Source organism: Aphanomyces astaci, assembly GCF_000520075.1.
Source record: "Aphanomyces astaci strain APO3 unplaced genomic scaffold supercont1.6, whole genome shotgun sequence".
In the NCBI taxonomy this organism is placed as follows: Eukaryota; Oomycota; class Saprolegniomycetes; order Saprolegniales; family Verrucalvaceae; genus Aphanomyces; species Aphanomyces astaci.
Genome location: NW_009798269.1, coordinates 973,235 through 995,581, shown reverse-complemented (window position 1 = coordinate 995,581; position 22,347 = coordinate 973,235). Strand labels below are relative to the sequence as shown.

The 22,347-nt window shown below is 54.8% G+C and overlaps 8 protein-coding genes across 14 annotated transcripts; 3 read left to right on the top strand and 5 right to left on the bottom strand.

Moving 5' to 3' along the window:
* The first annotated feature begins 218 nt into the window (after positions 1 to 218).
* Positions 219 to 4,315, top strand: H257_03701. 2 transcript variants are annotated; one of them, XM_009827910.1, is made up of 7 exons: positions 219 to 934; positions 1,029 to 1,316; positions 1,374 to 1,619; positions 1,693 to 2,087; positions 2,169 to 2,462; positions 2,563 to 3,343; positions 3,422 to 4,315. In XM_009827910.1, the coding sequence occupies exons 1-7, from the start codon at positions 232 to 234 to the stop codon at positions 4,279 to 4,281; spliced, it is 3,567 nt and encodes a 1,188-aa protein (XP_009826212.1). In that variant the 5' UTR covers positions 219 to 231; the 3' UTR covers positions 4,282 to 4,315. The 2 variants fall into 2 exon arrangements, with proteins under 2 accessions (XP_009826212.1, XP_009826213.1); XM_009827911.1 differs by lacking the exon at positions 219 to 934 and having other exon boundaries at positions 999 to 1,316.
* Positions 4,316 to 4,320: 5 nt separating this feature from the next.
* H257_03700 (hypothetical protein) lies at positions 4,321 to 6,434 on the bottom strand (the record flags this gene model as incomplete). Its single annotated transcript, XM_009827909.1, has 8 exons — positions 4,321 to 4,341; positions 4,365 to 4,750; positions 4,795 to 5,062; positions 5,127 to 5,222; positions 5,281 to 5,465; positions 5,527 to 5,689; positions 5,755 to 5,995; positions 6,052 to 6,434. The coding sequence occupies 8 exons, from the start codon at positions 6,432 to 6,434 to the stop codon at positions 4,321 to 4,323; spliced, it is 1,743 nt and encodes a 580-aa protein (XP_009826211.1).
* Positions 6,435 to 6,494: 60 nt separating this feature from the next.
* Positions 6,495 to 11,103, bottom strand: H257_03699 (hypothetical protein; the record flags this gene model as incomplete). Its single annotated transcript, XM_009827908.1, has 17 exons — positions 6,495 to 6,731; positions 6,829 to 6,942; positions 7,012 to 7,167; positions 7,253 to 7,497; positions 7,590 to 7,743; positions 7,798 to 7,869; positions 7,930 to 8,190; positions 8,244 to 8,351; positions 8,416 to 8,601; positions 8,672 to 8,884; positions 8,941 to 9,039; positions 9,424 to 9,498; positions 9,573 to 10,049; positions 10,195 to 10,484; positions 10,537 to 10,639; positions 10,708 to 10,884; positions 10,948 to 11,103. The coding sequence occupies 17 exons, from the start codon at positions 11,101 to 11,103 to the stop codon at positions 6,495 to 6,497; spliced, it is 3,123 nt and encodes a 1,040-aa protein (XP_009826210.1).
* Positions 11,104 to 11,337: 234 nt separating this feature from the next.
* H257_03698 (hypothetical protein) lies at positions 11,338 to 12,489 on the top strand. The gene has a single exon (XM_009827907.1). It carries the CDS (start codon positions 11,410 to 11,412, stop codon positions 12,394 to 12,396), a length of 987 nt encoding a protein of 328 aa, XP_009826209.1. The 5' UTR covers positions 11,338 to 11,409; the 3' UTR covers positions 12,397 to 12,489.
* A 204-nt stretch (positions 12,490 to 12,693) lies between these two features.
* On the top strand, positions 12,694 to 16,562 carry H257_03697 (hypothetical protein; the record flags this gene model as incomplete). 3 transcript variants are annotated; one of them, XM_009827906.1, is made up of 15 exons in its annotated part: positions 12,694 to 12,867; positions 12,929 to 13,528; positions 13,589 to 14,132; positions 14,353 to 14,492; positions 14,563 to 14,943; positions 15,016 to 15,037; positions 15,089 to 15,297; positions 15,349 to 15,441; positions 15,500 to 15,568; positions 15,652 to 15,693; positions 15,751 to 15,891; positions 15,969 to 16,037; positions 16,093 to 16,129; positions 16,197 to 16,379; positions 16,430 to 16,562. In XM_009827906.1, 14 exons carry the CDS (start codon positions 12,694 to 12,696, stop codon positions 16,262 to 16,264), a joined length of 2,589 nt encoding a protein of 862 aa, XP_009826208.1. In that variant the 3' UTR covers positions 16,265 to 16,379; positions 16,430 to 16,562. The 3 variants fall into 3 exon arrangements, with proteins under 3 accessions (XP_009826208.1, XP_009826207.1, XP_009826206.1); XM_009827905.1 differs by having other exon boundaries at positions 16,197 to 16,562; XM_009827904.1 differs by having other exon boundaries at positions 16,093 to 16,379.
* A 106-nt stretch (positions 16,563 to 16,668) lies between these two features.
* H257_03696 (glutamine-fructose-6-phosphate transaminase (isomerizing)) lies at positions 16,669 to 19,021 on the bottom strand. The gene is made up of 3 exons (XM_009827903.1): positions 18,333 to 19,021; positions 17,945 to 18,273; positions 16,669 to 17,892 (listed from the first exon to the last, which is right to left on the bottom strand). The coding sequence occupies exons 1-3, from the start codon at positions 18,973 to 18,975 to the stop codon at positions 16,768 to 16,770; spliced, it is 2,097 nt and encodes a 698-aa protein (XP_009826205.1). The 5' UTR covers positions 18,976 to 19,021; the 3' UTR covers positions 16,669 to 16,767.
* An 856-nt stretch (positions 19,022 to 19,877) lies between these two features.
* On the bottom strand, positions 19,878 to 21,121 carry H257_03695 (hypothetical protein). Of its 4 annotated transcripts, XM_009827901.1 has the most exons (4): positions 20,855 to 21,121; positions 20,359 to 20,804; positions 20,207 to 20,297; positions 19,878 to 20,040 (listed from the first exon to the last, which is right to left on the bottom strand). In XM_009827901.1, exons 1-4 carry the CDS (start codon positions 20,917 to 20,919, stop codon positions 19,965 to 19,967), a joined length of 678 nt encoding a protein of 225 aa, XP_009826203.1. In that variant the 5' UTR covers positions 20,920 to 21,121; the 3' UTR covers positions 19,878 to 19,964. The 4 variants fall into 4 exon arrangements, with proteins under 4 accessions (XP_009826203.1, XP_009826201.1, XP_009826204.1 ...); XM_009827899.1 differs by having other exon boundaries at positions 20,359 to 21,121; XM_009827902.1 differs by having other exon boundaries at positions 19,878 to 20,297.
* Positions 21,122 to 21,670: 549 nt separating this feature from the next.
* H257_03694 (hypothetical protein) lies at positions 21,671 to 21,893 on the bottom strand (the record flags this gene model as incomplete). Its single annotated transcript, XM_009827898.1, has 2 exons — positions 21,671 to 21,769; positions 21,813 to 21,893. The coding sequence occupies 2 exons, from the start codon at positions 21,891 to 21,893 to the stop codon at positions 21,671 to 21,673; spliced, it is 180 nt and encodes a 59-aa protein (XP_009826200.1).
* Positions 21,894 to 22,347: the final 454 nt, after the last annotated feature.

Sequence of the window (22,347 nt, the reverse complement as noted above, 5' to 3'; positions counted from 1 at the left end):
CAGTTCAATCTGGTAGGCAATGATTCAAAATGATTTCAAATACGTCGTGGTGTTCTTTTCGTATTCAATGGAGGTATTTGAAAAGCATTTCAAAAGCATTAAAAACCAAAGCCATGATTGAAATACCGAAACACTGTTTTGATTGGTACCATTGTGTCGGACGTTTTGATTGGCGGTTGGCAATTGGTGGCCAAATCCTTTGTCAGAATACGAATTTCTGTCGCGCAAAAAATGTGGCAGCGATCGTTGACCTTTCGCGCTGCGGCGCACAAGTCCTTTGGACGTAGCAGCAGCCGCCTCGTCGAGGCGTCAGTACCATCATCATCACATGCAGCCTATCCCTTTGCCACGCGCTGGCTGAGCTCATCCCCAGTCGCGTCGCTCCAGAAATGTGCATCGACTGGCAACTGGAAGTCAGCGTTGAACATCCTCGCCGAGTTGGATCAGCGCGGAGAGACCGACGCGGAGGCGTACGAGTTGGCCATCGAAGCTTTAGGTCGTGATCACAAGTTCGAAGCCATGGAAATGCTCATGAACACTATGAAGAACGACGGCGTCGTGGCTACCTCCACCACCGTCGACATGCTCGTGCAGGCGCACATGGCCCATACGAACGGCCTCAAGATCATTCAAGTGGTCACCGATCGGCTACGAGAAAATAACCCGGTGAGTCTGCCTGCGTTTCAAGCCGCCATGGGCGAGTGCTCCACGTTAGGCAAAGTCGAATATCCCGAAACCATGCTGCAACTGTTGCGCGACACCCCCAACTGCGCAACACCGCTGAGTGCCGACGAGTACGCCGCGCTTATCCGGTGCTTTGGCGTGTGCAAGCGGTCGGACCTGTCCATGCACGCGTTGCATCTCATGGAGGAGAAGGGCATCGAGGGCACCGTGGACGTGTACACGCAGCTCATCCGCGCGCACATCTCTGTCGGTGCGTGCGTCGGACGCTCTTGTCTGAGTCTGATTCTTCTCTGTCGTCTGATTACATCACATGTGATTCTGTCGTGTCTGATTCTTGTGTTCAGGCGCGGTGAACCAAGCGCTACACGTGTTTTCGTTGTGCGACCGCCGCGGGGTCGTCCTGGGCGAAAACATCTACGCCGCCACGATCGGCAAACTGTGTGACAAAAAAGGGTTTTGGCTTGCGACAGAGTTGTTTGCGACGATGGACGCCAAGGGGGTCCACGCCAGCCACTATTGCATGGCCAAGATGATCCTGGCGTACATCCGCACCAACAACCCCGAAGCCGCGCACGCCATGTGGGCCCGCATCCGCGACCACGACCGCCCCGCCACCATCGCCACCTACATGGGTGGGTACCTCTTCTACTTTGTCCTCCTCGATAGTTTCATCATGGCGACTTGTGTAGGCATCATGCATGACTGCGTTGTGACGGGTGAAATGGACATCCTTCTTGACGTGTTTTCGCAGATGCAGCTGCGTCACGAAAAGCTACCCAACGTCGCGTACAGCTTTGCGATCCGGGGCATGGGGCGCCAAGGGGATACACGGGGCGCGTTGGAGCTTATGGAGACGTTTGTCGATACGTTTGGCCCCCCCATCGACGCCACCACATATATCGCCGTGTTCAATGCGTTGGCCCGGTCCCCCGCAGGTTGGTCCTACCCCCCCCCTCGATCGCCTTCCTTGTTTATAGAGTATTCAATATATGAGCCATGATGACGTAGACATGCCCGTGGAGACGACCCGCGCCGCCATCATGCACTATTGGGACATGATGGTCCGCCACGTACCAGAGCTACACGCGCCGGCGTACGCGAGCGCGGCGGGGGCGTTCGCCAGCATCGGGGCCCTCGACTCGTTGGAGCGTCTGCTCGAGCACACGCGGGAGAACCTCCCGGCCGACAGCAACGTGCTCATGTACTCGGGCATCGTGTCGGGATTCGCCAAGGCATCGGTCGACTACTCGGAGCACATCCGGACCTTCATCCAGCGGATGATCGAGGCTGGCGCGCCCGTCAACGACGCGTCGGTCCGCGCGGCGTCGGACGCGTTCGTCAAGTACGAGCATTGGAACTACATGGAAGAGCTGCTGGCCATCATGGAGCCGAGTGCGTTCAACGTACGTATAAATATACATGTGCCAGTATACTCGGACGATGTCACATAATGTGCAATCTAACGGGCATGTGACATCGAGTAGCGGCCCCAAGGCGTGGTCGGCGACTTCTTGTCCAAGCTGCTCGAGGTGAACCACTGGCCGCTGGCGCGCAAGACCATCAACGCCGCGCTGGCATGGGACATCCAGCCGCATATCCGCGGCAAGCCGCAGGTGCTGCAGACACTGGCCGACAGCACCCACGAAAGTCCCGAGTGGAAGATTGCGTACAGCTTGGCGCTGGAAACAGTCTCGTTTACGACCATCAACGACGAGCACGTGTTTGCAGTGTGCAATGCCATGAAGGTGCTGTACCGTGCGGAACGGCATGCGCTCGTGGTACGTCCGCCCCCTCTCCCCCCCTCTCTTCCCCCCATCTCTCTTTCTCGCTTGGAACCTCTGTCCGGGTGTTGATTCGGTGGCATGTGTGTGTGTATAGGCCCGATTATGGTACGCGCTCAAGTCCAAGACCCACGGACCGTTCCCCATCGACGCGTACAAGTGCATCGTTCTCACAAGCTTGACGTCGGGCTTCCCCAAGGCGGCAACGGCGGCGGCGACCGAGATGATCTCGATGCTGCATCGGTACCACCAAGATATTGTCGACACATCCGATGTGGCGGACGTGGTGTCGGTCATCCTGTCGGCGTTTGCGCAGCACAACGACTGGGATATGGTCACGACCTTGTTTGAGCTCATGGAAATGCACAATTTTTTGCCCAACGGGTTTGCGTACCTTGGCGCCCTTCGAGCGTACGCGCAGCTAGACCAGACGGACAACGTGCACCGCCTCTTGACTGCATTTGAGGATTACATGAGCACCACCCACATGGATCCGTCCGAGATGAGCAACACGCTGAGCAGCCTCACGTCTATGTACGCCACCAAGCGCAACGATGACATGGTGCTCACCGTGTTTGAGCTCATGAACAAGTTCCAGCTCACCCCCAATTCGTACGCGTACAACGCCGCTATCCGCGCCTACTCGCGCCGCCAGCAGCTGGACAAGGTTGAGAAGATCGCCACCTTCCTCGCCAAGTCCGACGAGCCTGTCCACGAACGCGTGCTCACGTCCATTCTCAACTCGTACCTGCTGGTGCAAGACATTCCAGCGATCGAGCGTGTCATGAAACAGTTCAAGTGCGACCCCAACGCGGTCCTCCAGTCGTACTTTGCCTTCAACAAATTTGGGCCCGTTGTCACGCTCTTAAAGTCCCAGGGTACGTCCATCCGTTCGGCGCCATTCTCGATATAGTTGTGACGACATTTCGTGACGACCTTATTGGTTGTATATGTAGGCAACTACCTCGAACGACGCGCGTGCCAGCTGACTCCTGCGATGCAAACAAATGGACTCAAGTGGCTGCTAGCGCGCGGGGCTACGACCCAGGCGGCGGACGTTGCCTTGTTTATGCTTCAGAACGATTACCACATCCTCCCGCACATGTTTGAGCACATTCTCGACAGTCTGAGCCTCGAGTGCGAGTTTGAAGTTGGCTCGACCTTGCTCGAAGCGTACAACTCGAAGCGGACATTCCTCAACAAGTCGTCGGGCGTTGTCGACTCGATCATCACCATGATGGGCAACACGAAACAGTACGATGGCATTCTGGACATGCTCACGGAAAGCACGCAGCTGTTCGACGTGCAGCAGTACGGCCTCGGCATGTTTCTGTGCATGGACGGCCGCGCGCACGTCCACGTCCTCAAGATCTTTGAAAAGATGCGCCAGCGGTTCATCGAGCCCAACGGCCAAGTATTTTGCCTCGCGTTGGACGCGTGCCAAGCCCTCAAAGATACCCGCGTCGGCAAACTCATTATCCAGGATATTGTTCGCCACAAGTTCGAAAAGAAGATTGCCAAGGAACTGCATGCGCGCCTCGAGTTTGCGCTCCGCCCAGAAGCGCTCGCGCTGGACCCGACACTTGTTGAACGCGTGGCCACATTGACGCTGTTTCTCGAGAGCTGCGGGCTCCCGATTCCCCATACCTTTGGCGGCAAACTCTTGCTCAAGTCCACGAGCGACCGGTTGACTCTACCTACGCGCACGCGCATCTACGCCAGTCTCAAAGCGTCGGCGCGACTGCACCAATCGGCCCCTACCCGTCCGTGGTGGAAAGCCGATTCAAATGGCGCGCGTAACAATGGCAAATTTTAATTTAAATGTGTTTACATATCGACGACTACGGTGTTGAGACTAAGTCGACGGGTGGACGGACTGCCTCGTAACTTCACGTCGACCGTATCAAAGTCCATGTTGCTGTAAAACCCAGGCAACGCCACCCGAACACACCCGTCGTTGCCAGCACACACGCCCCGCAGCGTCCCCAGACCCCCTTCGCCCGACACACCACCGCAGTCGTCGTCGTCCGTCGGTGCCGGAGGGTGCCTGTCTACCCCCCCCGGGACCCGCTTGTCGGCTTTTTCCACCACGACGTTCTCCACAAGCGATCGATCTACCAGCGTCGAGCCCCCGCCTCCACCCCCGACAATGCCAGGTGAAAACCCGCCCCCGCCGCCTCCAAAGTACCCGCCACCGCCACCCCCTCCAAATTCGGCCCCGCTGCCGCCTTGGTACAATTGGCCGCCCGTGGCACCAAACGCCGGATTCGGGGTACTCACTTGGCCTAACAAACATGTCAGTATAGCGAGGGAATGTGTCGACATGTACCAGGGGACCCGCCTTGGAGCGGCGTACTGCCCATACCCCCGTTTCGCGCGTCGACTTTGACCGATTCGTCGATGGGCTGGTCGTCCCCCCCTCCAAGTCCCGCCCGACATCCGCCGCCCCCACCGCCCCCCACGAGCAACAGGGTCTGGATGCCAAATGGCCCCTTTCGACAAATGCTCGTGTACCCTCCACCGCCGCCACACGCCCATCCGTTGTTGCTGCTATGGCCAGACCCACCCCCAGGCAACCCACCAAAGGCCTGGCCAACCTAAACCCAACACATTAAGTCAACATTTTGGTAAAAAGCACGAGCTGACAACGGAGTTTCATACTTGGGACACGAGAGGCAGTCCGTCCAGCGTTTGGCTTGGATTGATTTGACCGAACACCCCACCATGCCCGCCTTCGCCCACCACAACCATCAACGTCTAATTGAATAGGTTCATAATACTAATCCACAAGGGGAATCATCGCTCGGAATAATACTTCGCCCGGGTGCACGGGACAGATGGCCTCGACGAACGCGCCGCCCCCGCCGTGCCCAAACTTGTACCCGTGCAGGACCCCGCTGCCCCCCCCCGCACCCCATGCTTGCACTTTGATGTGTTTGCAATCCTTGGGCACGACAAAGTTGAACGACCCGTTCGTTTTGAACGTCGTGATGCCCGATGCTAGATGCATAAGTATAAATATTCCCCTGTGAAAAAGCAATAGCATCCCCCTAACACTTACCGCAGAGATGGCTCTTGCGGTGCAGTGGTCGGTCTTTGGCCTTCATGGCCTCTTGGCATCCTGGCCACGCGCAGACGACGATGCGATCTGGACACGCTTCCATTTCGTGCCATTTGCGCTCTTGTTCGAGCTCCAAGATGCGATTGTTGGCGCCGTTAAACACCTGAACGACACAAGGAAAATAATAGAACGACAACCCAAATACATGAAATTGAAGTTGCTGCGTACCTTGCCGCAGCCGACGCGACACTCCAAGTCGGGTACTGGCCGCTTGACGCACGTAAAATCGGTGTGGTGCTGCAGGGCGTCGTTGGGCACCCACGCGCCACAGTCCCGCGGACACTTGATGAGTCTTGAGTTGCACTCGTACAGTTCATGCCACTCGAGTTCTGTGTGGTCGCCGCCGTGGGATTGCTGCCACTGAAACGCTTCGTGCACGACGGGGCAGCCCAGCCGACACACCATCAGTCTAATGTATACCCATCCGTTCCATCAGTGACCCCGAAACCCCGAAACTCATATCACATGCCAAATGAATGGCTGTGGTTGCCTTTTTGCACGTACCGCCTTTTGCATTCGTCGTGCTCGTGGTCGTTCTTTTGACTCCCCACTAAACTCCACAGACGGCAGCCCCAGAAGCACAGAGAATGCTGCCCATCCAGTCGCCACGCCGCGTCTTCCATGAGGCGGACGAGGCGGCGACGGGCGCTGTCACTGGGGTTCGCGTCCGTATCTTCAATTGATTGGCTTTCCGCTTCCTCCCCTTGAAGCCACTGCGTCATCTCCATGGCCTCCACGGACGCCCTTGTCAACGGCACCACGATTTTCTCCGACACAAACAACCCCAGCGCCCGGGCTTTCCTCAACGCTTGCTGTTCGGTGGCAATGCGCGCGTCGCGGTACCCCATGGTTTGACCACCAAAGTCGGCGTGAATCCTACCCCGCCAAAACGACATGGATTATGTTTGCTACAAACTGGATTGGGTTTTGTACTTTCGAAGTACGGAATCGTTCAGGTCGTTGAGACGTCGAGTGGCCTCGTCCACGACGTCCTTCTTGACAAGTGTCTTGAGCGTATCCCGACGCCGCGCCCGCTGCAGCACGTGGAGCCATTGCTCGCTGTCTCGCTGTTTCGACAACTCTTCGTCTGTGATTCGTCGCACCAGCTGCCCTGTGGCGTCTTGAGCCGCCTGGCTCATTGCTTCCTACAACCCCCCTTGTCATATATACACATATACCTTCTCAATGCGATACCCCCTTTGTCACACACACATGCATACACACATTGCATTCCCAACCAACCTGGCGGAGGTCAGCTTCATTGTACTCGGTTTCGTGGCGCCCTTCGCCCGTTGCCCGATTGTACACAAAGCAGTGGTCCGTGTTGCCGTCATAGTACTTGTCCCACAACCCAATCTATTCTCAAGTGTTAAAGCATATACATGCAACAGAAGCCCCAAGTCATTTGAAACGATAGGCCATTACGCGATCTTTGAATTGTGCGGTTTGGATAAGCAACGTGTACGCTTGTCGCTTGAGTTCGTCCTTGTACACCGCGTCGGGCTTTGTTCGAGTCAACTGCCTCGTGTCCGTGTTGTAATACACCCGGCCCCCCGTGACTGCGTCGTGGTGCTCCTCCCACTACAATCCATGGCCAAATACAATCAACGAAGAATTGTCTCACTTGTCTCCTTTGATCAACCAAGTCGACTTTCGTCTTACGTACGCTGCCAAACACCCGCAACAGCTTTTGGGAGACTTGATCGATCGCTTCTCGATGCTCGCCTTCTTCTTCGTCGTCGCTGTCTTCCTCGTCCAGATCTGGACTCGACTCGAGTGTCCGCTTGATGTTGGGGGGGATGTTGACCCATCCATCGATGACCGCCGGCTTTGTCCACTGGTACTGCCCCGTCTCGGTGTTGTAGAAGAACACACGCTGCTTCTTGGCATGTTTGTGCATTGTCCAGGTGCCTAATGGTACCCACTCGTCACCTTGTTCCTGTATGCTCCTAGTCCGTCGTCCCTTCCTTCCCCCTTTTTATAAGTGTCGACAACATGTTTACCTCGCTTTTCAAGCAACCGCGCCGATAGTTTCCGGACGTACCATTGCTTGCGCAGCTCCAGCGCCGCTCGGACGTCGTCTGGCATGTGCAATTGCAGCTGCCCCGTGTGGATGTGCTCGTAAAAGTGGTTGTGGCTCAAACCGTCTTCGTACTCCTACGCACACGCAACAAACTTGCTCAGGATGTCGACGTGTGGTTGTTGACGTACCCGCCACCCGGCGATGGTCGATTTGACGATGGCCGTGTCCTTGGCATGCATCAAGTCCACATCGTTCGTTTCCTATCGATGCCCACGCCTGTCAAGACTCAAACTCGCTATGCACGGAATACATCATCGCACCGGCTGACGTGGCAGCTGCTGCAGCAAAGACTCTTCGAACCCCCTGCGCTTGACGGCGTCCTTTTCCAGCTGCCGTTGGACCGCATGGTTCGTCCGCCGCCGATGCCGAGCGCTCTGCAGCGTCACCTCCAGCTCCCGGTTGTCCTTGGGGCTCCCAGGGCGGTACTTTCGTTGGAGGAGCAACTCCAACGGTGTGCGCCCCATGTTGTCCTGGATGTGCGTGTCACACCCAAACATGTCTACCAGCGTCCTCACCGCCCCCTACGATTCATATACCGGAATACTAAATACAATATGCGTACGAGTGTACTTACTTCATGGGTGCACACGAGATTCTCGTCGCACGCTAGGTGCAGCGGCGTGCGACCTTGGCGATTCGTAGTGTTCTTGTACGCTTCGAGAAAGCACTGTTCGATGTACACCTACGTATGTATGTACACCTTGTACTTAGTTGTGTCGTTCATATTAGGCAGAGCCGAGACGTGCCTGGAGATGGTCAGCATTGAGTACGCACTGGCGACTGTCCTGCTCCATTTGCAGCACTTCGACTTCGTCCCCCGTGTCGGGTATGTCGTTTTGGAGATGTCGAAAGCGATGAATCATTCGACCGATCACTTGGGGGGACGGGCGCTGCACGTATTTCGATACGACTGGGTTGTCCCCGATGATTTTCTACCCCATCACACGATGAACAATTATATGACCTAAAGTGGATACGTTTAGTTAGAGGCGGGGGTCGTACAGTGTAGGCCAAATCGACGGCTTCGGGTAGCCACGCCAACGCGAACGTCGGTCGAACGTTGCGGGGGAGCTTGGCGTGCATCATGTCCCCAAACAACCTCCGCAATATGCCTCGGAAACTATTGGATTCGTCCATGAAGGACAGGCTCTTGTTGGTGTTGACAATGCACGACCGCAAATACTCTTCTTCGAACGTGAGCAATTCCACGCAAGACTAGCCAGGGGTTTTAACTTGACCAAAACCTCTTCAAATGATCGAATGACACGGACCCTCGTACACCCGGCCATCGCCGCCATGTGCAGCGGGGTGTTGTCGAGGTTGTCGCGGTCGAGGATGGACGCTCCATGGCGCAGCAACAGTTTGATCACCTAAAACAAATGAAAACTAAAGGTATAGCAATATCAAATATTGTGGATTCGGCGCAGACCCCGCCAAATCGAACCACGAATCGACGCTATTGGCTGATCCAATTTTGAGTGGATTTGATTGGCTCTTACAGAAAGGACAAGTATATTCAACCAATCAGATTTCCTGCGTGATTCAATGTTGATTAGACAAACCATGCGAATTTTGGAAGTTTATAGCGAATTCACAATATTTCTCAAGGATACTATCTTTGAATAAATATAGTGGCGGCTTCGTTGAACGACCCCCTTTGTATATACTAAATACTATATTGATATATTCTACCAATAAGCCGGCACTGTAGTCGACGCCACGTACATATAGTACATGATATACAACGAACGTACCGCAGGGTGGCCATGCCTAGCTGCAAACAGCAAGGCCGTGCGTCGAAAGCTGTTTGCGGCACCAACATCTGCCCCCTACGTACACACCGAAATTTTCTCATGTGAAAATCTCACCAATTGAATGCAATAAGTAGTCTTTGTCAACTCACGTGCTGCAGCAAGTACTCGACGATGTTCAAGTACCCGTGCTTGGCGGCCAACTGCAGCGGCGTATAGGCTGTTTTCGCGTGTCGGTCGAGCTTTTCCTCGTTGACGTTTTGGCCTCCACACACAAACAACTTGGTTTCGGCCAAGTTGCCCGCGTGGACACACTGCCAAAAGTCGTACGGCGACGTCGCGCCCATTTTGGTCAGTCGCTGGACAAAATGCGGATCTTTCGATGGGTTGTATCCGCCACCGTTGTGACACAGCGCGTGCAGGACCAGCGGGCCGTCCATCCCTCGCGCCACCTGCTCGTCCACCCACCGGCACCACGGTGTAGTGAGCGCCATCGAGTTGGGATACACCAAGGTAGTGTCTGAATAAGTGGCTTTCACATGCAAGTACGACACGTGGATTGACACGCGCTTCATGAAGGTTAGGTTCTCGGCCGGTGTAAAGCCCTTGTCCACCAACGTTTTGAGGATCTATCACAACAACAGTACACATACGAATGAGCACGTGTCTGATGGATCTGTAGATTAACAAGGCAGCTGCTACGGATGGTTGGGTGCAGAGTAATAAATCACACAACTAGCAAGTGGGTATGCGACAAGGGGAAGGGCGACCCACTTTGAGAGGGGCCACCCCTTTGTTGAGGTTGTTGAACGTCCAGTCGTCCCAAGTTGGAGGGATTACGCCGGCGGGGAACTCGAACCCAGGCTTCATTTTGCGCATTTTCACCAACGCGAGCTCGGCGACTTTGAACTTGGCCTCGCGGGACGAAAATCCAATGGCTTCGTACGATTCGGTCGTTCGTTCGCTGGTCGTGATGGTCACTTGCATCACGTACGTCTTGGGGTTGTAACTCGTGGCTTTGCGCTCCTCCAAGAGCCGAAATGCCACCGTGAGCCCGAATTTGCCTGCATTTTGCAAGACCAAGTCGTCATAAGGCTAAGGAAAGCATTGACCTACCCGCTTCTGCTTCGAGCAGCGCCACGGGCGTCGTCTTAAGGGAGGCGGTCATGGCGTGAAGTTTGCTGAAGCGGACGTCCCCCCGCTTGGCTTTGACCACCATCTGCATTTCGTGGTGACGGTTGCCATACGATATGAGACGTGGAATGAATGGGTCAGCTGTGTGCGTACCGAGACGAACTCGTCCCACTCGATCAGACCGTTGTTGTTGGTGTCGACCTCAACCACCAGTTTGTCCACTTCGTCGTCGGCGATGCAAATGTCCATGCGTACTAGCAACTTGCGGAACTCTTGCTCGTCCACGGACCCGCTCTTATCTTCGTCTGCGCTCTCAAACAGCGCAATGAGCTACGTTCGACATGACGCACTCAGAGATATTGGAGATGTGACTTGTATATCCTTATCCTATACTTCTTCGCCTTCGTTCGTGGTAAACTCGGCTTGCAATTGCGGCGGAATGATCCGTCGGCCGTCGCCATCGAAGCCTTGAGGGATGGCTTTGGGTGGCGCCGCCTTGGTCTTTGTAGGACCGTCGTCGCCTGCGCCGTCCTCCTCGACGATGTCCATACCACTTTCAACGAAAATGCACCCGTTCGTATCGGTTACAATGTTGATGAGTAGTACTTTATTGGGCCAAATCGATCAAACACTACTGCATGATCATTGGTTAAAAAATTAAGAGGGGCGTTCTGATTGGACAGCCAATTATGATAAATTACTGTGGTAATTAATCGGTCACAATTATCCGCAATTGTATTTGTTTTTTGTATACCCTTGATATATGCTACTATTAAAACAGTCGCCAAGAAGGACCTTCCTGAAGGAACTTCCTTCCAAAAAACCTTTCGCCTGCGACGACTTGGCATTCGATCAATGGCTTTGACGTGCCCAGGCCCTATCCGCTTCCTATCCACCATGACAACGCACATCCCGATGCCACTCATCCGCATTGCCAATGCTGGCGAAGTACACCCCTTCGGCGACGAGCGCACGGTGCACCAAGCATTCCCGGCCGGCATCCCGTCGGCGGAGAGCGATCCGTTCTTGATGTGCGACAGCTTTGCATTTGCGTCGGAAGGCATTTCGTCCGACCCGGACTACTTTCCGATAAACTGGCACCCCCACCGCGGCATGGACATCCTGTCATACATCAAGACTGGCGTCGGTCGGCACGGAGACTCCATGGGCAACCGGGAAACGTTTGCAACGCCAGGGATGCAATGGATCAGCTGCGGCAGCGGGATCGAGCATGCCGAGGGCGGCGCCACACGTGACGGCGAGGTCGAAAAGGGATTTCAAATCTGGTTGAACGTGCCTGCGTCCAAGAAGTTGGCTGACCCGGCGTACGGCACCGAGCCCGCGTCTTCGATCCCGACGGTGGAATTGGCGGACGGCGTCCAGGCGCGGCTGCTCGCCGGTCCGTTCCTGGACGGCCGCACCGGCGCATTCAAAGCCGTGCAGCCTGTTCAAATGGTGGATTTCGAGCTCGAACCGGGCAGCAAGTTGACGTATTCGATTCCAAACGGGTTTGACACATGCATGTTGTACGTGTACGAAGGCAGTGGCCATGTGGGGGGCAAGCCCGCCGGTCCGAATCATGTCGCGCTCTTCGACGCCACGTCCGACGCCTCCCGCGGCTTTGAGCTGTCGGCAGGCTCGTCCAAAGTCGCGGCCATGCTCTTCGCGGGCAAGAAGCTGAACGAGCCCATCGCGTGGCACGGCCCCATCGTCATGAACACAAGACGCGAAATTCAGGACGCATTCGACGAGATCCGCGGCGGACGGTTCCCCCCCAAGCGCGTGCCGTGGGACTACAAGGACCTGTCGGCGTTTCCCAAAGATAAACTACCCAAGGTGTAGAATAGAATTGCTGTATTCATAGCTAGTCATTCATTCTGTACCAAATTTCCTTGTGCTTCCAAAACAAATTGAGCGGTACGTCGTACGATGTAGCAGAGGCGCATCTGGAAAACGTCTATCGGGGTCATTGCAGATAACGGTACACCGTGTTATGGCGTTGAGTTGGCAGCCACGCCAGTCAGCCTCGTTCAGGATTTTCGTTGTGACTCGCCCAGTGCTAAATTACGTAGTATCTGTATCAATGATATATATATGTATATCCATTTTGGCCGCAAATCCAATTCTATATTTGGACACATGGGGGATGTGACCCGCCAGCAGCAGCGCGGGCATGTGCTGCCACGAGATGTGTTCAAGACGCTGGTTCGTTTGGAAGCCAAGGTCGACTGGCAAGTGTCTGAAGTCGACATGGCGGACCAGCTCCATCTTCCGCACTCGTACGTCGATCCTGTCGTGACGCTGGCGTCCCAGGTGCCGTTCAATCACGTAATATTAATCGTTGCCTTTCTCACGAGTTTCGCTCTTCCTCCAGTTCAATGGCCCTGGTCCTGGCCAGTACGACCCCGCCAATGCGTCCACGCTGGGACCCCACGCACACTCTGCCTCGTCACATTCGACCACGCTCCCGACGTCGTCGTTCTCAACGACCACGAGACGTCAGCTCTTGTTTGAGCCTCAATATGTCAAGCCACACGAAACTTACCGCGAAGGACCGTTCAGCACTTCGCAATCCACATCCGCCCTTCCCCCCTCACTGTGGCCCCACAACAAGTACTCGGACCCCCGCCGCTGCAAAGCCACCACTCGACCTCTTCCTCGTCGACGGAAGAATTCACTTCGCTCCACCATGACCCCACTTCCTGATCCCCCCCCTCCCTCACCCACGAAACCAATCAATGGGGACAGCGTAGCATTTAGTTTCCCCCGAGGGCATCGCACGGACTTGGTCTCGCACTCTACCCCCGTTGGAGTGAGCGCCGCTACGTACGACGCGCAGTCGACGTGGACCGAAGAGGTGGAACCGCCGCGAGTGGTGGTGGGGTTCCAGTCGTCGGTGGTTCGAGTACCGAGGTGGATGCCGAATCCGGACGTGCTGGCCCCAGCAGACCAATACCGCAAGTGCGTCGTCGTGGTACTATATTCTCTATAGGCTCTGCATAGTCGTCTAGAGTTGACTTAAGCGCAACGTTAGGAACGCCGACGACAGGTCTACCCACAATCGAATGGCGATTCCAATGCCCATAGTAGTTTGGATAGTGATGGCCACGAGACCTCGCTTCAACGTGTGCCGGGAAATACCTTTGATCCGTTCCAGTGGCTTCGCAACCAGCCCGACGGACTGGACAAAGTGAAAGCCCTGAACGCGCGGCTCGTCGAGCTCACTACAAGCGACGCCCCCAACCAATCCCGCAATGTTGATGCACCCCCAACGACAAATGCAGCCGACTTCTCCGACAAGGGAGCTGCTGACGACTGTGTCGTCAAGCCCATGGCTATCACTGTGGTCCTTCCCGCGGGCCTCGCGCTGACGTACCGAGTACCGCCCACCCGATCCGTGGCAAGTCTCAAGCACGCCATTGCAAAGAAACTCACGACCAAACGGTCTCGAGAAACGAAGGACGTGCGTGACGACATCGTCGTGCCAGGGATGCTGACGCTGTACTTGAAAGGCCTAAAGCTGGTCGACACCAACGACTTGGGAGGGAGCGGCGTGCAGGATCGAAGTAGCCTCGTGTGTACGATCCACCCACGTAGTAGTAGTACTAGTCGTAGTAGTAGTCCTGCGCAGTCATAGTCTGCCTTTTTAATTGTAGGTCGAGAGACATACACAGTACATGTGTACCTGCTACAGCAGTATTTGGCGTAACGGAACCGAACGTATCGATTACATTCGTACGAAACTGACTTCAAATCGGTTACATTTTGGGTATTTGGACCCGCGAATGCCGCCAGTAGACGTCGAGGGTCGACGCCTTGCCACGTACTATGTGTTGCAGCACATGCATAACGCGATACATGTGCAGATCCCGGAGACGGCGTTCATCGACGATGAAGGGGTGATGGTGGACTGGTACTTTGTCATGCAATCAGAGCAGGTTCCCTTGCTTGCCCTCTATATATTGTGGTGTCACCGCATTCTCAAACACTCATACATGAACCATGCAGGTGGTGCGCAAGAAGAAGAAAATTCAGCACACCAACGTCATGTTGTTTGAGTTGCGGTTGCAAGAGCTGGCGGCGGCTCGTGGGGCGTCCGACTTGGCCGTGCTCTGGGACAATCAGGTAGAGCTCTTAAACGAGGCGGCGCTGGATGCGCTGGTGCGGACGCTGTGCCTTCGCGAGTCCAACATGATGGCACTGAACCCCAACTTGAGCATTCCTCGCAAACACGGCCACGGACGATTTTGTCTCCAGGAGTGTCACGCCCCGCGCGGCAACTGGCGGTACGTCGCGCGGTACCATCAAAAGGCCGTCAACGTCATTCAAACGCCCTACCTTCGATCAATGGATATCACTCGCATCGGCCAAGACAAAGCTCCTGCCGATGTAATACATGTCTTGTGGGCAACCATGTGGATTGGCTTGACAAATTCGTGCCGACATGGTTACTGTATTTAGATCGAGGCCATCCTTCGGCAGAGTACGCTGCAAGTCGTAGACCACCTACGCCACCAGCGCCATATGATCGTAGACGACATGACAGTGGAGTGGACGTTTGCTACACCTCAAGGCGGACGACGGGAAGTGCCGTTTTTGATCGGTGCCCAACGTATACGAGGGACGGACGGCGTTGTCGACACCGCGAAGTCCGAACCGTTCACGAGACTCAAGAGGGAGCTGGAAGATCTGCGCCTGCCGGCTAAATCGGACACTAGCGACGTAGCAGTGCACCCGCGCCAGGTAAAACCAAACAGCCCGACAGCCACATACATGTACCATGTGAAGTTGCAGGTGGTGTGTCGACACTGCCGAGAGCCCCGCGAAGTCGAGCTGAGCAAAGAGCTCGCGAAAACACACACGTTGCTACGGCAAGCGCTCACAAATGTACACACTAGTCGTGTACTACCTAATCTCTAGATGCAGTAACAGGTTGGGTGGGTAGTTGCAACATTCCCAAGAGCAGCTCGAGGCCGCTCGGGTCGAAGCAACTGGTCTCAAGAAGAAAGTGGCTGTACGTGTTGGCTCTTCGACGCGTCAATTGCTTTTTTCTCGTTGGGGCTGTACCAGAGTGTCGTGTGTGTGTGTGTGTGGTAGGACTTGGATGTGACCGTATATGAACTCCACAACCAACTCAAGGTACGTACCGATCGATCATCAACCAACCAAGACAAGGAACGACGTGCCTTGATGTAGCGAGAAGGCTCGCAAGCCAAGAGCACGATCCAGTCTCTTCAGCTCCAGCTGGATGCGCAAATGACACAGGTGCAAGATACCCAGGAAGGCATCGCTCAAGCCCAAGTCGCCACCAGCGAAATGGCGGCAGCTCTCGCCGAGGTACTGCATGTTCACATATCCTTGTCCATGTCATTCAACCTGTGTGTACTACCTACTTACTGTAATGGTACTTGAAGGCTCATCGGCAGCTTGCCCAAGTTCGCACTTCGGCGGACGATCAAATTAGTGCGCTATACGATGAGCTCGTACGTGTGATCTATTGCTACCGCTTTCGTATTGCTAAAAAGGCGAGCTACGTAGAAACTAATGGAGGGCGCGCTCAACGACCGGGACACCCGTGTGTGTACACGACAGACCCTGCGCGGCTTCGCTGTAACCAAATCAATGATTCTTGACATGTGTAGCTGAACCAAGCCAGCGCCCGCCTGCGAAAAAGAGACACGGATCTCGACGAGGCTCGACGTCTGCGTGACTTCGTCTTCCACCGCCTCGCGGACATGACGCAGCCAGGAGTGAACCCGCCCAAGCGATGCGCCGGCGGCTTTGGGTCGTACCCTGTTCCTACGTCGGCCAACGTGGCAGAAGTGGTCGGGGCGTACTGGTTATCCTGTTTGTGACTCATCGTTGGTGTATATAGGTGAAGCGACTTGTAGATACTAAACCGTCGTGGACGTTGCTGCCCACGCGCAGCTCCGTCGATGTAAATAAGACATTGTAGTACAAGTGTACATACAGCACCACCTCAAATAATACAACTAATATGTAAAGGGTGTTAGTGATTGTGAGTACAAGGCATCCAGTACAATACTATACAAAAACATTGGCATTGTATGTTCATATTCCCGATTGTGTTGTATGTATTCTACAACGTTAAAGTATGGGATGCAGTGTACAGCACTACGACAGATACACATGCATTTGTGTTTTATTATGGTTTTAGTTGAGTACTGTACGTCTCGGACCGGGTCATACTATTTAGTCGACGGTGACGGCCTTGGCCAAGTTGCGCGGGACGTCGGGGTTGATGCCTCGTTTCACAGCAAGTTCGTACGCAATGAGCTGGAGCGGGATGCTCGCGAGGAGGGCGGTCATGGGGCCGTTGTTGGGGATCGGGATGATCGAGTCGGCGATGCCTTCGCACATGGCCGGGTTGTCTGTGATCACAATCGTGTACGCGCCACGGGCGCGGACTTCCTCCGCCGCCGTCTTCATGAGGTGGCCGTGCTCGTCGTCCAGCACCACGAGGATGATGGGCGTGGGGCCAAACTGCCCTTCCTTGCCCTCGATGAGCGCGAACGGGCCGTGCTTCAACGCGCCGCCAGAGTACCCTTCCGCATGCAAGTACGTGATCTCCTTGATCTTCAACGCGCCTTCGTACGCGATCGGCTCGCCGTAGCCCTTGCCCAGCACAAACAAGTGTTCACTGGGCATGAGCTTCTGTGCCACTTCGATGCATTGCGCGCGGGTGCGCAGCGCCATGCCGATGGTGATGGGGAGGCGGTGCAGCGACTGGATGAGCTCGTCCAACTTGCCGCGGTTGACCGACTCGGGTCGGTTCTGCGCAAACCAGGCGGCGATGAGGCCGAGGACGGTCACCTGGGTCACGAACGCCTTGGTGCTGGCAACCGCGTTCTCACGTCCGGCGTTCAGGTACACGCCGCACTTGGTGGTTCGGGCAATGAGCGACCCCACCGAGTTGACCACACTGAACATGGGCATCTCTTGCGCGCCTTGAAGCTGCAGCACACGGTGGACGTCCTTGGTCTCGCCACTCTGCGACACGACCAACAACCCGCCGTCGTGACGTGGCAGCCGCTCGTTCGTGCATTCGCCGGCGTCTTCGGCCGACACGGAATCGAACGCACCCAATGTGCGCATGATCTTGGCGCCGTACTTGCCGGCATTGAGCGACGTCCCGCATGCAGAAATGAGCAAGTGTTTGATCTTGAGCATCTTGTCCTTCTCGGCTTCCAGTCCACCGAGGTACACGTGGTCATCAGACACGCGGCCGCCGTACCCGAGGGACGAGGCCACGGCCTTGGGCTGTTCCATGATTTCACGGATCGTCCAGTGCGGGAACGGCGCCGGCGACAAGCGGACCTGCATATGTCGAGATCAGACAATGCGAAACATGATGGAAAGAGTCACATACCTTGACGTCGGGCGCCGTGCCCAAGCGGCTAGTCGGGAAGCGCTGCAACGTTGTGAGGTCGTCCGGGTGTGTGGGGTTCAATTCGGCCGTGTCGGCTTTCACCACGGCCACTTCGCCATCTTGCAAAGACAGGAAGCGCTTCGTGTGGCGGGTGAACGCTGTCGTCTCGGACGCAATGTACATTGAGTTGGAGCCGTAGCCAATGCACAGCGGCGACCCGTTGCGGGCCACGATGACTTTCCCAGGTTCGTCGCGCGCCATGACGCACAGCCCCCATGTGCCTTCCAGGCGGCCCAAGGCCAAGCGGGTAGCCGTCAAGCAGTCGGCGCCTGCGCCACACATGTGTGAGTTCACGATGCAAACGATTGGAATGCAGTGTGTGTCGTACCTTCGTTCATGATTTGGCCAATGAGTTGGGCAATCACTTCCGTGTCGGTCTGCGACGAGAACTTGACGCCAGCTTCAACGAGTTCATTCTTGAGCTCGTTGTAGTTGGTGATGGTGCCGTTGTGAACCACCGCCACACGCTTGTTCTGGTCCAAGTGCGGATGCGAGTTTTCGTCCGTCTTGCCGCCATGCGTCGCCCATCGGGTGTGGGCGATGCCGACCGTATTCTTCGCATGATCATCCTTCGTTTCACGCAGTAGATTGATAGAGTCGGCTGTGCCTTGCACCGACGCAAACTTAGTCACCGTGATGGGCAACCCACCGTCGTGCTTGGATGTAGCCATGCCCGCTGAATCGTACCCGCGGTTTTGAAGGATTGTCAATCCCTCCAACAAGAAGGTGTTGGCTTCTTGGTGCTTGCTCACAACACCGACAATTCCGCAGTTATCCGTTTGGTTCATGCTCGCACCGCTAGCAAGGAGAAGGGCCGCGGCGCCAAAGCCATAGCCCATCCAGCTTTGGTCGTCGGTCGCTGCCTTGGAGGTGAAGGCGCGCGTGGCCATAGATGGCAAGAGCGACGAAGAAGGCTGACGGGCGAGCGAAGAAGGCGCTCGGGAGCGGAGGAGTCGGCTAACGTGGAGCATGATGCGTGTGCGGCAAGCAAAATGGAACACTGGTGGGGAAAGAAAATGGTCATCTCCGTAACGCCCCTGAAGATATGTACTCCGGATGTAGAGATTCTTATCCGTATTTCCCACCCAGCATTTAAATTGGTGGTAAGTCCATACAGTTTGGCCAGGTGATTATTTATGAGAATCTCACGCCACATGGCGTCCCTGGCACCACGGGGAGTATGTAATGGACTTGAGATGGGACAAACCCTCGTTAAGTGCGCATTTGCATCTTGACATTTGTATACACATCTTCAAACTTCAACATGTAGTATTCTAAATGGCATTTATTTTCGAGTTGTAAAGCGGTAGGATGCTGAAGTTTGGACGCATTGTATTGTGTACTAGTAGTATAATGCATCTTTCTTTTCATTTCAGTAGGTTACCTTTAATACGTCACCATACAATTCGTCCGATGTAAAGACGGACTTAATCGACCGACGTTGTTGAAGTTTCAATGTCGGCTTTTCCCCGTCGAGATTCCCCCGAGGGAAATCCCCCGTTGTCGTCATTCGGTCGTCACACGTCCACGTGGCAAGATGGACACGACTTGTGATCTTCACATCGTGAATCACTCGACTTGCTTGTTGATGCTACATACATACGTGGCCGTCATGTGGAGCGTTGTTGGCCCACCGGGAGAGAATGTTCCGCACACAATCAGCCATCCTGGTCGTTGCATCGACAACCGCATTTCCGCAAGTCCTGTCTACGAGCCTGGCTGGCTTCATGCATCATCGTCGTCGATATACTACGTTGGACTACATGTACACGCTCGAAAACTGCTGCTAGCGCCTGCCATTTCAGCTCCTCTGGGGTAATAACGGTGAGGAACAGCATTGTTCGTTGAGGCTCGGCACAAGTTGAAGGTACATCACTTACAGCAGCTTACAGTACCAATTAGACCATGTGATGCAACGGCCATCATCGCCAGCTCTCTGGATACAACTTTTTACATGTAGTTAATCCTGTATGCGGCATTCGACGGGCACGACGGATGGGCATGCGGATGCTGCGACACCGCGGGACGTCATATACCTACGTCGTCCACACATTGGATATGTTACATCAACGAGAGTCGAAGGCACAGCTATCCATGATCCATCGAGTCGGTCGGTTGCCAGGAACGGGGGTGGAAAGCCCAACTCCGTGTAGACATGTCATGATAAAATTAGTTGTACGTAGCACGATCGAGCGATCTTACTTTCCCCTATCCTCCCGAACCCCACCGTGCCGCTTGCACAATCCGCGGGACTGGGACGAATTCTTGCATCCTTCGACCCCACACCGCCGTCCTATCGTCGTCACATTTGTCAGTACCATAAACGACATGAAAAGTACTAAACGGTTGCTTACCGCCCCCGTGCTTGATACATAACCCGCCGCCTTGATCGCTTCGTGGACAGTCAAAGACACTGCACCGTTTGCCGCCGCCGTGGCGCTTGCACAAACCCTTTGACCGCGCGCCTTTGGTACACTCGGGGTACGTGCACACAAACAAGTCGCCAACTTTCTCTCGCATGGAAAACGTGTGCCGATCGTGGGAAGGTGTGTCTTCTGTGCGTTCCTTGAAGTGGCTGGTGCACAGCCCTTTGGTGACGTTCGTTGCGGCCTTGGTGCAGCCTGACACTTGGCAAAACACGAAGACGGGGGACCGTTTGGCATATCTCCTCCTGGACTTTTCTTTTGCTTTCGTTTCTTCCATCGAAACAGCGGAAGCCTGCAGTTGTGTCGGTGTGTACAATTGAGATTGTTCCCATGTGTTGGATTGGTCGTCCGTCGTGCTTTCATCCCATGACGGACTGTTGGCCGCGTGAGACGCCTCAGTCGAGCGATGAAAAGAGGGTGATACCTGCCCGCTAACAATGTGTTCACCGGCATGAAAGTCGTCGTTCTTCGAGTGATTTGGAGAGACATGTACACCAGTCGCGGCCGTTCGCTCCAGGGCAGTGTTCTTCAGGATAAGCATACTCATGGCCACTGTATGAACGTCGGGAGATGCTTCCATAGCTTCCACCGGGACACTCGACGTGATCTGCACGTCGCCGGCCTTCGCGCCATCATCCAACGGCAGGACCTGCACGGGTGCGCCACTCATGCTCTCACGGGCCGAGTGAATGGTTGTATCTTTCTCGGCGGAAAGTACAGATCGTACGTACAAAACGTACATTTACGTACACTGCAAGGGTCAACCATACTAAAACGAAGTAGTTAATGTATTGTAAGTTCTCGAACAACATTGTATTAGTACACCAATGTATTGTTTATCATCATGTTTGTATTCTCTACCAATTTCAAGGCATTTGTGTGCGATGTCCTTTTTCTGCCATGACCTGCGACGAAGGCACTGGTCAAACGGCCACGTAAAAAAATGCTGACATACAACCGGAGGAATGGGATGGCAGTGGAACGCCAGCCTGAGTCAACCATGTATTTATTGTATTTATGGAGCGTGGATTCACACAAGTGGGCACATGGTCGAGGCGGAAGACTCTTGGCTTTTACCCGTACGGATTGACGGTGAAGTGAAACGAACGACAAACCAAGATAGACGCACTAGCCGTGAACTACGACTTGGGTTCGTAAAAGTCGTTGAAAACAGATTTCGAACCTCCCAGAGATTTCGCCAAACGGGAGTGAGATGTCTTGCGTCCGCCTACGAATATAGTTACGGTCGGGTCGGCATGGAAATGGTCACCTCCGTGTGTCTTGCACAGCCCACGAGACTGAGAAGAATTCTTGCATCCAACAATACAGCAGCGTTTCCCTAGGGCAACACAAGTGGTTGCGGGTAATAAGGTTGTACCTACCACCTCCGTGCTTGATGCAGTGCCCCCCGCCTTGGTCGCTGCGGGCGCAGTTGATGACGGAGCATCGCTTTCCTCCCCCATGACGCTTGCATAAACCCCTTGATCGAGACGACTTATCACACCCAGGCATTTGGCAGGGCTTAATCATGGTGCCAGTTCGTTTCTTTGCATTGGATTTGCTTTGCTTTGTCGCTGAGCCCATTTTCGCGACTGGTGTGTCTGCACCAACTCGACTTTTCATCCCTTTTCGTCGCGATTCGCTCGGTGGAGTGGGTTCGAAATCATCGTCCTAGTTTAATCGACAACGTTGTGATGAATTTCATTCGTCAGAGCTCGAGGTTACATACTTGATCGTCATAGTCATCCCTTTGCTTTAATTTTGCTTTCCGAAAGAGTGGAATTCGGAGCGGTGGATTTGATGTCTGATGAAGATTTCCAGGTCTCTTTGCATTTACGCATGTGATGTCTTTGGTGTGGGGGGCCTATTCAAAGTCCAGTAAATCGCTCCAATACCAGTACAACCTTGCTGTTGCCC